At 34.3% G+C, this 14,916-nt stretch overlaps 1 protein-coding gene across 1 annotated transcript; it reads left to right on the top strand.

Annotated features, from left to right (window-relative positions):
• The first annotated feature begins 3,123 nt into the window (after positions 1-3,123).
• On the top strand, positions 3,124-10,577 carry LOC105130082 (trafficking protein particle complex subunit-like protein). Its single transcript, XM_011032417.1, has 9 exons — positions 3,124-3,631; positions 3,724-3,785; positions 3,878-3,992; positions 4,069-4,192; positions 4,572-4,652; positions 4,769-5,110; positions 6,459-6,625; positions 6,711-7,546; positions 8,507-10,577. The coding sequence occupies exons 1-9, from the start codon at positions 3,297-3,299 to the stop codon at positions 9,982-9,984; spliced, it is 3,540 nt and encodes a 1,179-aa protein (XP_011030719.1). The 5' UTR covers positions 3,124-3,296; the 3' UTR covers positions 9,985-10,577.
• Positions 10,578-14,916: the final 4,339 nt, after the last annotated feature.

Below are 14,916 nucleotides of genomic sequence, written 5' to 3' on the forward strand. Positions count from 1 at the left end.
TTTATTTTTATAATTGATTGATGGCTAGGTTTAAGGATCAGTCATTGCACATTATTTTTTAAAATTGATTTAGCTCATCTTGTATGGTTAAAATCTAATTTGCATCTTTTTTTGTTTTTAGAAAAGATCTGAGAAATAAAGTTTAAGGACTAAATTGTAAAAAAAAATCATCATGAATTGCTATAATAAAAACATGATACATTTTAGAGTTTTTTGTAGTTATAATTACTTTGGATCATGGTGAAACTTCATGACTTGCTTTTCAAAGAACAAATTAATTTTTATTTTTTTAATAATTTTTAAATTCTAAACAATACAAAGTAATAAATCTTGTAGTTATTGCATCAGATTTTGTTCATGATTTGATACAAAATATAGGTTGAGCGAGTTAATATATATCAATAAAAATGATGTTTTTTTTTTTTAAAAAAAGAAGAAGCTAAATTAAGTTTTGACCCGCTATGCGTTTTGATCCGTCCAGTTTATTAAGTCAACTTTAAACTTTGAGTTGACTAATTTTTTGAAATCTAGCCGGGATTCAGGCCGGATCAGCCGCATTCCAAATTAGCCATTTAGACAAAGTCTAGTAACTGTGATCCAGTACAGGCCCAAGTCCAGAACCTTCCCCATAAATACAGTAACTTATGGGCAGTATGAAATAAAACTCAAACGCGCACACCAGGTTGTTAAATTGTCAAGCAAAAAAAAAGAGAGAAACCCTAAAACCCTCTCTGCTGAGCTATGGATCCCCAACCAGAACCTGTCAGCTACATCTGTGGAGGCAAGAATTTCACGTTCTGTTACAGAAAATGAAATAGAATCGTGGGTTTCTTTTAAATTTTTCTTTTGATCATGTTTTGTCTATATATTTCTTAATTTTTGTAGATTGTGGAATGGAGAATACTTTAAAGCCAGGAGATGTTATTCAGTGCAGAGAGTGCGGTTACCGTATTCTTTATAAGAAGCGTACTCGTCGAAGTACGTTTTTATTTTATTTATTTGATTGATTTTGTTGTTTCCCTCATGTTTTTTATGTGGGCTTGTGTTAGTTAGATTAAGTTTTTGAGGTGGTTATTGTAGTATTTCTTTGTTTTGGGTGGGGGATTGAACACTATCACTGTTTTGTTTGGTTTTTTGAGGGGTTCCTGTTGGTTAAGAATTTGCAAATTTTTTTCCGATGAAATAGTTGTGTTTAATTTGCGGGTTTTGGTAATGGTGGTGGTTTGTAGATATTGCATTTTGGTGGTGTCATGAATGTACATTTTAGCTTAGAAATTAAGGTGCTTTGGTTCGTTGATGTGGTCACATTGCTGTTTGGTTGTTTCTGCTTCCTAAATAGTTGCTAACTTCAATCATGGTGGTGGTCGGTAGTGTTTCACGCAATTCATGTGAAGCAGCTCAGTTTTTGTTTTCTTTTTCAGTGGTGGTTGTGCATTATGTACACATCAAGTTATATTGTTTTAGATAGTTCGTCATGGTAGAACATTAAAGATTATGCTTGTGTGTTGTGTTTAGAATTAATGGTAGGAGTTCAAAATCAATGTGCGTAATTGACGCAAATGAAGAGCAAAGGTAGTGACTTCAAAAAGTGTGTGCAAGGCACAATAATTTGGTTGACTGGCTAAGCATTTATGTCTCTAAATGTAAATGATTCATCAATGTATGCTGCATTGGTCGAAAAAGCATTGGAAACCCTGCTTCAGAATTTTTTTCCTAAATTCATGTAATGCACTGCCAGTCTATGCATTTAGTAGCTAGGATATATCACGTTGGTCTACCTAGGACTTGTGTTGTTTCTTGATGATTTTTCCGTGTGGCTGTTAACTACCTATCTATCATATGCTTCCTTTTATCCTGTGTGGTTTTGCCATCAATAATTCTGACTATTTGTGTCTGGAACTTCAATCCACAACCCCTGCACATGATGATTTTAAGGAATTGGTGCTTAGGTATGTGTCTGACATGTAAATTCTCTTCTTGCAGTTGTGCAATATGAGGCACGCTGAGGGATGGATGGGGATGTGCATTTTGCGCCTGAGTTAGCATCAAGGCATGGTTGGCTTATTGGATGTGTTATGTCTACCTTTTAGTTTCATGAGACCACCAGCAGTATAGCTGATTTAGTATTGGAATCATATGAACCATATATAATGTGAAGTGTTTCTATTAGACCTTGCAACTTGTTAATGGATGAAGATTAAAAGTTTGTGCTTGTGACATTCTGATATAATGAAAGGTTGTTGATTATGTGCTGTCCGTGTTTAAAGTTGTTTCAGAAAGTGAATTGCTTTGAATTATAAAGGTAACTCCTAAGTCCCAGCATCCATGTTCCCTCCCATTGCCCCAATCCTGAACTGAACTTTCTCAAACCTGCTCGTCCATGCTTGATTGCCAAAATCCAAGTACTCTCAGTCTGTGTATCTGTTTCAAGTGTGAAACCCAACTGTTCACGCATGGTGCTTTTGATGCGGATTGAACATATCATTTCTAGCTACGTGAAGCATGCAGGAGGCGTGCTATCTGTTTTAACTGAAGAACCCGAGACTGGTCTAGAGCGGGGAAATATTGCTCTGCTTCTAGTCCATGTTCCTCACTAGTAGTAGTTCATACGTAGCAAAAAATTCTATCAATCAGTGTCAACTAGAGATGTGGATAATTCAAGGCACAATGGCATGGTATGCTTTTCCTAGTTGAATGAAACCAAACTTCTCATAAGGAGGATATATGGGGTCTCACTCAGGTGAGATTTGCCGATCACTTGTGAGATTCAGGCAGTTTAGAAGGCCATCACCACTCTTATTTTTTCAGAATCTCTCTCTTGTTAGTACATGGGCAATCACCTCGCAAGCACAAATTTATGCTTAGCTTAGTCAAATAAAATGGAGCAACTGGCGATGTATCTTCACAGACCAATAACTGTGAGATTGCTGGGCGACAGGGATCATGCTTTTCCCTGAGGCAGGGAGAAAGCTACAGTCAACATGATTTTCCTAACGCTCTCTTCTAAAGACACACACACACACATGTATATAACACAAAAAATAAAATGTAGGCAAAATATATCGGGCAAAAAGGGAGAGGGAAAACCAGAAGTTTGTGGGCCGGAATACCGGATGCAGTCAACAGATCCACTTCTGGTGGATCACATGGTCCAGTCCGATCCAGCCCACTAAAGATGTGAAAGGAGAAAAAAAGAATTGTTCATTCCTTCCCTTCAAATCGTCCCCGGCAGAAAACAGCCCGAAGATTTTGACACAAATCCAAATCCAAATCCAAATCGATTTATTTCAACAGCAATGGAAGAATATCCAGAAGAATTACGCACGCCACCGGTAGCGCTAGTTTCACTAGTAGGCTGCACGGATCACCACCCGCTAATCTCCTCTTTTCTCAACGCTGAACAACCGCCGATAAACACTCTAGCCTTACCCGATTTCTCCAAAATCACCCTTCTCCTCTCCAAGCCGACCAAATCTGATCCAGCTAATAATGGAGGAATTTTAAAGAGAGATTGGCTACTTAAACATCGAACTCGAGTTCCGGCTGTCGTCGCTGCTCTTTTTAGCTCTGGTCATGTTTCTGGCGATCCTGCTCAATGGCTTCAAGTTTGTACTGACATTGAAAATATCAAGTAAATAAAATCTTAATATGTAGTTTTTCTTTTCTTTTCTATTAATTTCGCTCCGTCTTGCTAATTATTTTTGTTGTGTTGTTGGTGAGCAGAAATGCCACTCGGCCGAAGAATATTAAATTGATTGTTGTTGTTGTGCAATCTTCTTCGAATGGTAATTTTCTTTATGCTGTAATGTTCTAATTAATTGAGATGGTAAAGTTGATGGTTTTGGTAATTTTTAGATTGTTACTGATCATGATGCAGATGAGATCAGTGAGGATCGAATGATTGCGTTACGCAAGCGTGCGGAAATTGATGCTAAATATCTTGTTATTTTCAATGCTAGTGATGATTTGCTACTGAAACAATCACTTGACAGGCATGTTTTGTTGTCTTGTCGTTTGTGATCTATGTGATTTTATGGTCAATGTGAATGTGGAGTGCGGATTTTGCAGGCTGCGAGGCACGTTTGCGGAATTAGCAAATGTGTATTATAAAGATGAAGGGCGGAAGATTAAAACTCGTGTTGAAAAGAAGAGTTTCAATTCTCATGAGTTGAATGTTCGCTATTGCTTTAAAGTAAGGGTTTTCATTTTTGTTTGATCAAGAGATTAAAACTTGTTATGTGATTATTGAATTGTGCTGATGAAGCCTGGATGGTTATATTGTGACTTTAATTGTGTCATGCTAGTGAACCCTCTTTTGAGTAATGAAAAATCCTTTGATTATGTGTAACAGTAAATGTAACACAAACCTTTGATTCACTGCTAACTTGGAATGAGCTTGGAGTGTTTTGTTGCTTGTTCTTATGAATTTGTGTAAGCATAGATAATGTACTAGTACTTCCACAAAAGACAATATGCAAGGTCTATCATTTTAAAAATCATTCATTGTGCAAGTCAGTTTAAATTGCTCACTTTGTTGTCGGTTTAAATTGCTCACTTTGTTGTCTTGCTAGGTTGCTGTATATGCAGAGTTCCGGAGAGATTGGGTTGAAGCTTTGAGGTTTTATGAGGATGCATATCAAATATTGCGGGAGGTATTCATGTACCCATACAATTCCAAACACGTCTTTTTTTCATTTATCCATGTTCATGCTACAGAATGTTTTCATAGATACTATTCCTTTACTTGGACTAATAAGTTTGTCATCAGATGGTTGGGACAGCAAAGAAGTTGCCATTGATTCAACGCCTGGTTCAGATAAAAACTGTTGCAGAGCAATTGCATTTCAAAATAGCAACCCTGTTATTGCATGGTGGAAAGGTGGTAGAAGCAATTACATGGTTCCGCCAGCATAATGTTTCATACAGGAGGCTTGTAGGACCCACAGATGTTGCATTTCTTCACTGGGAATGGATGAGCAGACAATTTCTGGTATTTGCTGAATTGCTTGAGACAAGCTCAAAAACTATTCATAGCAATTCAAATACAACTTTAGGCACTACAGACCTGGCTGTGACTGAGTGGGAATTTCTACCAGCTTATTATTATCAGGTGAGTGACTTTCTATAACTTCCTGGTATTTTAACTTCTTATTGTGTTTGGGAGCAACTGCTGTTTCCCCATATTACAGTTGATATATGAATGTTTTCACCCTGTCTTTTAATTAAAAAGGAGCAGCAAAAGGAAAGATGAGAAATGATTTTCACCAAAAAATTTAGCATCTTATTGGCATACTCATTTTGAAATCCTAAGGGAACAGGTTATTGCAGTCCAAGATTTGACCAATGCTGAATTGTTAATTAATCAGACATATTTTTTCTTTTGTTTTCCTTTCCTTTTTGTTCTCTTTTGTTCGTTTTGTTTCTTTTTTGAAGAGGGGGTACTTTTCTTTTCATGTTTTGTGCTTGTCCTGCATGTAGTTTTAGGGAGAGGTGAGCGCTGGAAAGTTTCTTATGAGAAAATGAAGGAGAATCTCAATGATTTTTTCGTTCACTACCTTGAGCATAAAAGGCAAAGGTGTCATGGATCCATTTATGTCTAACTTTCTTGACTTTTTAATTAATTTAGAATTCTTACTCATACCTGTTGCTAATAAAGATCCCCCTCAAGAATTAGTGCCATTCACATTGGGGACTACCCAACTTGAGCAAAATCCTTCGATAATGATTTGTTGCTTCGAGGATCACCAAGAAGCTACTCGACCAAGGGAGGAGAAACCATGGGAATCGCCATTCATTCTTAACCATTCTACCATGCAAAACCTAGTAACCAGGGTAGTGTTTGTGGCATCATAGCATGCATCCATTCAAATTATGAGCTTTGATGCTACTTGGGAGATAAACATAGAGGATTTTCTTGTGTGACCGTATATGATAGTCTTGATGTCATGTTTTGATATTATCTTAAATCTCAAATTTAAGGTGATGGTTCATGGATTTGCCATGCATATTAACCTCTTTTCTTTATTTCAGTCTGAAGTTACATTAACCCATAGTTATCACCATAACAATCTAATAACCATGACTACACTGTCAGTGTATTGTATTATCATTTTCCAAGGACATGGACAATGATGTTTTTCTATATATCTTGTCAATATTTTTATCTACAAATGCACCTCACATTGAAAAGGTACAGTTTACACTTGAATGGATTTTTAGTCAGTCCAATCTCTTGGCAAGCGGTGTTGGTTTTATTATATCTTAACTTCTCAGATTGCATCTTCTTTTTGAAGATTCTAGTTGCATAACTTGCAAATTATATGTGTGAGCCAACTTAATCTCATTCTTGCTTTATTTATTTAATTTTTTACATGTTTGTGTACCATCTAGAAACTTGGTACTTTTTAATCAGGCTCTACTTTTTACTGAGTTGAACAAAACATTTGATTTCAAAACAGTTAGCTGCACACTACTTGAAGGAGAAGAGAACTACTTTGGAACTTTCAATAACAATGTCTGAAACTGCAGATGAAATTGATAGTAATGCTGAATCTGTAGCACCTTCTATTTATGTCGGTCAGTTTGCTCGGTTACTTGAGCAAGGGGATGCCTTAATCATGCAATCGTAAGTTTGACTGATTAGTATTCAAAATGTTTGCTTTGCGTATTCCACTTCGACTAATTATATGTGCTGTTTATTCAATCTGCAGTCTTACTGATGAAGAGTACACTCATTATGCTATTGCAGAAGGAAAAAGATTTCAAGATTCCTTTGAAATTATTGCTCTTCTTAAAAAAGCTTATGAAACATTCTCTAATCTCGAAACCCAGAGGATGGCCCACTTATGTGGGTTCCACATGGCAAAGGAATACTTTGGGGTAGGTGATTTAAGTAATGCAAAACAATTACTTGATGCTGTTGCATCTCTATACAGACAAGAGGGTTGGGTCACTTTGTTGTGGGAAGTCTTGGGTTATTTGCGAGAGTGCGCAAGGAAATCTGGTAGAGTGAAAGAGTTCGTTGAGTATTCTCTTGAATTGGCTGCATTGCCTGTATCATCTGATTCTGGGATCCAGTCTCTCAGGTATAAAGAATGTGGTCCTGCTGGTCCTGCAAGTCTTGCGCAGAGAGAAATTATACACAAGGAGGTTTTTGACCTTGTTAGTGGAGAAACCGGGTTACAGTCAATTGAAGGCAATAGTGATCTCCAAGTGAATGGAGAAAATCCACTGCATCTTGAAATTGATCTCGTTAGTCCCCTTAGATTGGTACTTCTTGCTTCAGTTGCTTTTCACGAACCAGTTATTAAGCCAGGAGCATCCACCTCGATTACAGTGTCACTTTTATCACAATTACCTCTACCTGTTGACATAGATAAATTAGAAGTACAGTTTAATCAATCAGAGTGTAACTTTGTCATCACGAATTCTGAAAGCCCATCAGCTGCAGTATCCAGTGGCCAACAAGGTTGGCGAATTGAAAGTGCTCCTTCTTTGGCACTTGTTACAAACAAATGGCTTAGGTTAACGTATGATGTCAAACCAGGTCAGTTAATTTATTTTATGAAATTTTTAATTTACATTCTCATCACAGTTTACAGAAGTCATAACTCACACAAATTAGAAATGGTTTCACTTGGGAAGTTTGAACCAGGTGGACAACAAATCCAGACTTCTGGGGTTTATTATTTGACCGTTTGATGATTTGCATTGGATTTTTAATTGTTATTTGAGATTTTGAAAAAAAAATTATTTCCTATCTAGTGTTTGAAGTGTGTATCAATCAGGTCTATTCCATTTCCTAGTTAGGATTCCCTTTATCTATTATATTTCATATTTTTAGTAGGTTTGGGTCCCTAAATAAGAGCAGCTATCACCCTGATTTTTGCGGTTGTAATTTAAGCACTGAGATTGAGATTAAAGTTTGTTTCTCTCTCTAATGATATTCTTGTTTTTCTATAACCCTGCTTTTTTCTTCTCTCCCACTTCCCTCTTTCTCTTCTCTACCCCCCAACTCCTATTTCATTTCCTATACTCAGTAGTACGTAGGGGTGATCCATTTCATGCTCTTGATCTGGGCATTGCTGTATATTGATTATGCCTCCATAATCTGGTGGTGTCTCCCTCTCCTCCCATTTTGAATTTTAGCCTAGTCCTTGTGCATGGTTTTATGTGAGAGAGATAGAGAGGGACTTACTTAATACTTGTCATGAATTCATTGTTGATTTTGAATATAAATTACCTTATAAAATATGTCCATGGTCCATACATGTTGGTGCTACTGTGTGCTCCTTTTCCTATGAATCTCAAGTCCCTATACAGTTCATTTAGCAATTTGACTGGATCGAATTGGCACTACCTTACCCTAATTGACAAAGATGATGGATCCTGTTGAAGATTTGAATATTTGGAGCTTCTTAGCATGTTATCTTCTTGTCTAACATTCTCCTTGCAGTATGATTGGTGAGATCATGTACTAATAATGTCCACATTTGGTTTAATGCAGAACAAAGTGGGAAGCTAGAGTGCATATATGTCATTGCAAAAATGAGACCCCACTTCACAATATGTTGTGGTGCTGAAAGTCCTGCTTCGATGGAGGATCTACCGCTTTGGAAGTTTGAAGACCGTGCCGAAACTTTTCCAATGAAGGATCCTGCTCTTGCATTTTCTGGTCAGAAGGCTGCCCAGGTTGAAGAACCAGAACCACAAGTAGATCTTATTTTAGGAGCTACTGGGCCAGCATTAGTTGGGGAATGCTTCAAAATTCCTGTCACTGTGGTCTCCAAGGATCATGCCATATTCTCTGGTGAGTTGAAAATCAATCTGGTAGATGTAAAAGGAGGTGGGCTGTTTAGTCCCAGGGAAGAGGAACCATTCTCTATGGATAGCCATCATGTTGAACTTCTTGGAGTTTCTGGGCCAGAAGGAGAAGATGAATCTCCAGTGGGTCCTGACAAAATTAAGAAAATTCAGCAGTCTTTTGGTTTGGTTTCTGTTCCTGTCTTAAAAGATGGAGAATCATGGTCCTGCAAGCTAGAAATTAAGTGGCATCGACCCAAACCGGTGATGCTCTTTGTATCATTAGGCTATTTTCCAGATAGCAATGAATCAACTTCACAAAGAATCCATGTCCACAAGAGCTTGCAAATTGAAGGAAAGACTGCTGTTGTGTTTAGCCATCAGTTTATGCTGCCATTCCGCCAGGATCCACTGTTGCTCTCAAGAATCAAGTCTGTCCCTGGATCAGATCAGTTGGCGTCACTTCCTCTGAATGAAACTAGTGTACTAGTCATTGGTGCCAAGAACAGCAGTGAGGTTCCTTTGCTATTACAGTCAATGTCTATTGAAGTGGATGATGGCGTTGAGAGGCAGTGTACCTTGCAACATAGTGGCATGGATCTTTTAAGTCCTGCCCATCTAGTTCCTGGAGAAGAGTTCAAAAAGGTTTTCACTGTCATTCCTGAAGTGGAATCTACAAGTCTTGATTTGGGGTCAGTGTCTCTAAGATGGAGGAGGAATTCTGAAAAGGAAGATCTGTCCACTTCTGATGCAAAAAAAGATTGGGTTTTGACCAAACATAAACTTCCCAACATAAAAGTAGAGTCACCCCCATTGGTATTGAGTCTGGAATGTCCTCCTTATGCTGTTCTTGGAGATCCCATTATTTACTTGATTAAAATTCGGAATCAAACACAGTTGCTTCAAGAAGTCAAGTTCTCACTGGCAGATGCACAGAGTTTTGTGTTATCTGGGTCTCACAGTGACACAGTTTTTGTTCTTCCAAAATCTGAGCACACCCTTAGCTACAAGCTTGTGCCATTGGCTTCAGGTTCACAACAATTGCCTCGAGTTACAGTGACCTCAGCAAGATATTCAGCTACATTTCAACCCTCAATCGCTGCATCCACTGTCTTCGTCTTCCCCTCTAAACCTCATTTCACGACAACTGATATGGGAGACAATAAACTGGAATCCATCTGAGCCGAGTAAATAATGCTCCCTTTGCTGGTAAATATTTTGCAGAAACCAGGTCCAGTCATTGAAGGATGCATTTACTAATCAGTGTATCATTGCTCTGCCGTATGGGAGGATGCGTTGTTGTTAATTGGACCTTATCTTTCTGGAGACTTGAAAAGGATAATCCAGTTGAGGTCTTCCAATTGGATGAAATCTCTTCAGAGAGCTTGAGTTTGGGATCCTGGTACTTTTTTCAAACAAATGCGCACTCATCCATCCTGGTATGTCACATCGTCATTGTTAATTTGTTATGGTTAGTACAGATAATGATATGCATGTTTGGGAAGATTGATTTCCTAATAGGAAATTCTTATATTCCAAAGGAAATATTTAAGTAGGTGTTAAAATGTTTGACAACACAGTCCTGTTTGCTGGGTGTCAATTTATAGATTTTGCAGTGCCAACATGGGAGTTGAAGTTTGCATCAGATGATAGATAAAGTTAATCATGCTGTTAGATTTGTAATATTTTTTTTTTTTTAATGTTCTCATAATAAAAATGTGAAAGGAAATACATTGATGCACTTGGTAAATTAGGGGTGATTTTCTTCTCTGTTGCAACAGCCATCTCTCTTTCTTCAAACGGTCCACTAATGATAGGAGCCAGTGATGCCATGGGTGGCTGTGCTAATTATGTTAGAATGATGATTAACCTGTTTCCATTTGAAAGCAAGCTCCCCCCTACCATATCTTTGAGTGAAACTAAGCTGAAAACGGATCCTCGCTATATAACTCTGGTTGAGCAGTAAAGAATATGAACGCCCCCAAGGAGTTTTTTTATATATAAAAATAAGCATAATATTTTTCCTTTGTAGGAGTCTCTAGAAACCCCAGTATATCACCCAGTAGGGCGTGATTAGGACAATTCCATCACAATAGAGAGGAGGCAATGATATTGATTTAAATTATTACACTCGAGGATGATTCACACCAATGAACAGAAACACCTTCACGTCGAGGAACAATCCCTTACCTGCAAGGTCCGCGGGAGCGGCCATGGTTATTAGAGATAATTGTTATAAGAGATAAGAGAAAGATACAATTTCACATCAAAGAAGTAGGAGGAACATGATCTCGACTCCCACCACTTTTCTCACACTCATTGCTGCCTATGGCAGCTTTCACTTTCTCCTCTCAAGGTGAGGGACCTACCGATATTGTATGATATTAATTATAAGGAATTCGTTGAGAAATATTCAATAAATAATTAATAATTGTTGAGATCATAAAGTCCATAGGAAAGAATCAAGACCATGTTCATATCATGAGTGGAAAAATCATTTCTGGTCAATTATGTTGACGCCTCATACATCATTATAAATTTAGTTTCTACATCTTTCTTCCACCTATCAAGGTGTCCATAATGGAATGTATTCTCCTTGCATAATTATTTGCTCCATGTCATTGACACAGCTCAATGATTGAGATAGAATCTCTGCAAGGACAGGAAGCCCTCTGAGGTTTTGATCATCCAGCACGAGTCAGGCAAGAGCCAACTTGCATTTGACCTTTAGATCATTGATTTAAAAAAATATACATGTACACGTTTCCAAACAGGTTTGGTATTGGGATGCATTTAATAAAATTGGCGCCATCAATTTGATAATATTAATAATATTTGTTCTTTTTTTTTTTTTTTCTTTTTCTTGGGTGGAGGTGTGGTGGTTTTTTTAAAATAAAATATATATATTTTTTGCTTTTAAAAAGTATGGTTTGTGCTTTAAAAAGATTGTATTTTTATTAATAGAAAAAAGCAACCATACCTCCCACCCAAATATATGATTTGTATGAAAAATATACTTAATTAACACAACATTAGCATAGATTTTGGAGTTAATAAGCATTCATCCGCTTAATTAACACAACATTGGCATAGATTTTAACTTCATGCCCTTTTTAGCGGTTTCTAATTCTGGACCGCTGCACAGAAAACAATTGCATAATGTGAAGGCAGATGGGCCTCTGACCTGATTTATTCTTCTTTTTCTCGTAATTTCGATGGCCTTCATATATCCTTGAATAATTACTAGTTATTTAACATGTGTTTTTATTGTGGATATATATATATATATATATACACACACACAATATTTTTCAACATGTTTTTATATGAAAATCAAAATCAAAAAGCTTATGATAATTTTTAAATTGAAAATTATGTGTTAATAAATAAATAAAAAATTATTAACAATAAATAAAAATAAAAATTTAAAAGTTGAAAGTCAGATATAAACAAGAATATTCGGTCTCACAATGGATCTCTGAGACAGTTGTGTTTAACAATTTTATTCACAAAAATTGATTTTTTATTTGATTAAATGATAATAAAATAGACACACGTGAAATTAATTAAATAAAATAAAAAGAAAAAAAAAATTGCAATGTTACACATATTAAAAATATTATCTAAAAATAAATTTTATTAATTTTTTAAAATAAATTTTATTTATATAAAAAATTATAGATGAATTAAAATAATATCTTAAAAAACTAAATGCATACAAAATAACTAAAAAAATATTATTTAAAAGAATCTAAATAACAAAGATAAAAGAAAGAAGATGTATTAATTTACATATAAATTTTTAAATTATTTTTAAAAAATATATATAAAGGCATTAATTAAAAAATACATTAAAAAAAATAGATATTGTTGAGCTTGGCATGCTAGGTCATGCGGGGGCTTGTGTGCTTGGATTCTTAATTTTCTGGCTTGTGTGCTTGGGATCACCAGCCCTAAATTATTTAGATAAAATAAATAAATAAGACAACTTGTCATGTGATACTGCCTAATTTTTTGACATCGCAACAATTGAAAAAATAGAACATAAGTTTTTTTTTTTATCTAAAATCGATTTTTCAACCCAAGACATCGTATGTAACTTTATAAATTTATTTATAGTCTAAAAAAACAAACAAAAAAAATCTCTTAAAAATAAAAACAAAAAATCTTACCAAACTCATATCTTTTTTTATATAGTTTCAAGTTAAAACTCATTAAATTAAAAAATACAATATAAATATTGATTTTTTTAATGGCTAGAATCCATCCCAACAAAAATCTTCTCTTTCTAGCAATAAATTTAATTTTCTCTAACTTCTCTTGAACAAGGGGTTAAAAAAATAAAATAAATAAAATTTGAGATAAAAATTAATTTTTCCTTTAAATTTTAAAAAATAAACGAACATGATATTTATAATTTTAAAAATACAACGACTACAATAAATATTTTTATTGAACTTTGTTAAAACCACTCATTCCTTCATTCCGTGTTTTTTATTTTGTTTCCTTATTTTTCAATCACATTACTTCTTGGTTCAATTAATAAAGAAAAAGAAAAAATGCATTATAAACAGTCCATCCACTGCACCGTACAAGGGGATTCGCTCTACATTTTGCATGTGGATTTCCTGTGCGTTTTAAATTAATAGTTAATAGATTCAATATATTTTCAATTCAAGCCACATAATTTTAATTTTTATCGATTCGAATCCTGAGATTTCTAAAGAAATTCAATATGGCTGCGAAGTGCTGGAAAGGATAATGATTTCAAAGACGAGTTTGCGCGCCCATGAGAGTTTCATACAACATAGGCCTTGTTTGGTTTTTTCTTTCTTTCTTTCTTTTTTATTTATTTATGCAAAGCACTTTCCTGAATTTTTATTATTATCAATACCGGGAAAGTACTTAGTTTTCAGTTTTCCCCGTACCTTTTATTTTTATTATACTAATATTTTTAGTTTTTTTTTCTCATGACTGAATTTTTTAAAACAAATAAATTTTTATTTTTTAAAATTATTTTTATTGATTTTTTTGAATATTCAACTGATTAAAAATTTAACTTTATCATTTAAAAAATTATAAATTTTTATAATATTTTCCTGTATGGAGATGTTTTTAAATCTTTAGCTTGCTTGAAAAGATAAATTGGGATTGAAAACGATTTTTTATTTTATTTTTTTGGACTAATTTATTGATGTTTTAAGATGAGAGATTGATTTATTAACCTAATAATAATATTTATAAAGTGTTTTTAAGTGAAAATAGATTGAAAAAAAAATGGATCCAAAAAAATTCCAAAATCAAATTCCCAACAACCTGTCCAATATTTTTTTTTATGATGATCATTTTTTTTTATATCAAGCTAGTTGAGAATTTAATTTTATATTTTTTTATTAAAAAATTATAAATTACTATAATATTTTCCCCGCATGGTTTTTGTTTTGATACAATATTTCTTCACATATTTTTTTAAATTATCTTTATTGAATTTATTTTTATAATATTTAGCTGATTGAGAATTTAGCTCTAGTTTTCCCCGTATGTTTTTTTCTTTGCTTTTTTATTTTTTGTTTTTTGTTTTTTTTCCAAAAATATCTCTTGTTTTGGTGTTTTTTTTTCATAATTATTTTTATTGATTTTATTTTTTTAATATTAAGCTGATTGAAAATTTAGCTTTATAGTTTTATTGTGGGTTACTACAGTGTTTCCCCGCATTCCTATAATATTTTTTCATATTTATCAATTTTTTTCTAAAATTATCTTTGTCAATTTTTTTTTCCATATAGAGCTGATTGAAAATTTAACTTTATAGTTTTTTTCTTTAAAACGCTACTGATTGTTGCGATATTTTTTCATGTTTTTTTTATCGATTTTTTTCTAAAATTATCCTTTTAAAATTTATTTTTTTCATGCCAAGCGGGATGAAAATCAAACTTTATAATTTTTTTAAAAAAACATTATTAATTACTAAAATATTTTACCGCTTAATTTTTTTGTTATAATATTTTTATAAATTTATGACAATGTACAAGCATGTAATAAACCAACACTAACATGAAGGCATAGCAACTAGTGTTTATTATATTGTGTAAAATTCATCAATGAAACTCACTT

This window comes from Populus euphratica, unplaced genomic scaffold, assembly GCF_000495115.2.
Source record: "Populus euphratica unplaced genomic scaffold, PopEup_1.0 scaffold95.1, whole genome shotgun sequence".
NCBI classification, from domain to species: Eukaryota; Viridiplantae; Streptophyta; class Magnoliopsida; order Malpighiales; family Salicaceae; genus Populus; species Populus euphratica.

Coding starts and splice junctions, on each gene's coding strand:
- LOC105130082 (XM_011032417.1), top strand. CDS start 3,297: ATGGAAGAATATCCAGAAGAATTACGCACGCCACCGGTAGCGCTAGTT. Junction 3,993..4,068: donor CTGAAACAATCACTTGACAG/GCATGTTTTGTT, acceptor CGGATTTTGCAG/GCTGCGAGGCACGTTTGCGG. Junction 4,653..4,768: donor CATATCAAATATTGCGGGAG/GTATTCATGTAC, acceptor GTTTGTCATCAG/ATGGTTGGGACAGCAAAGAA.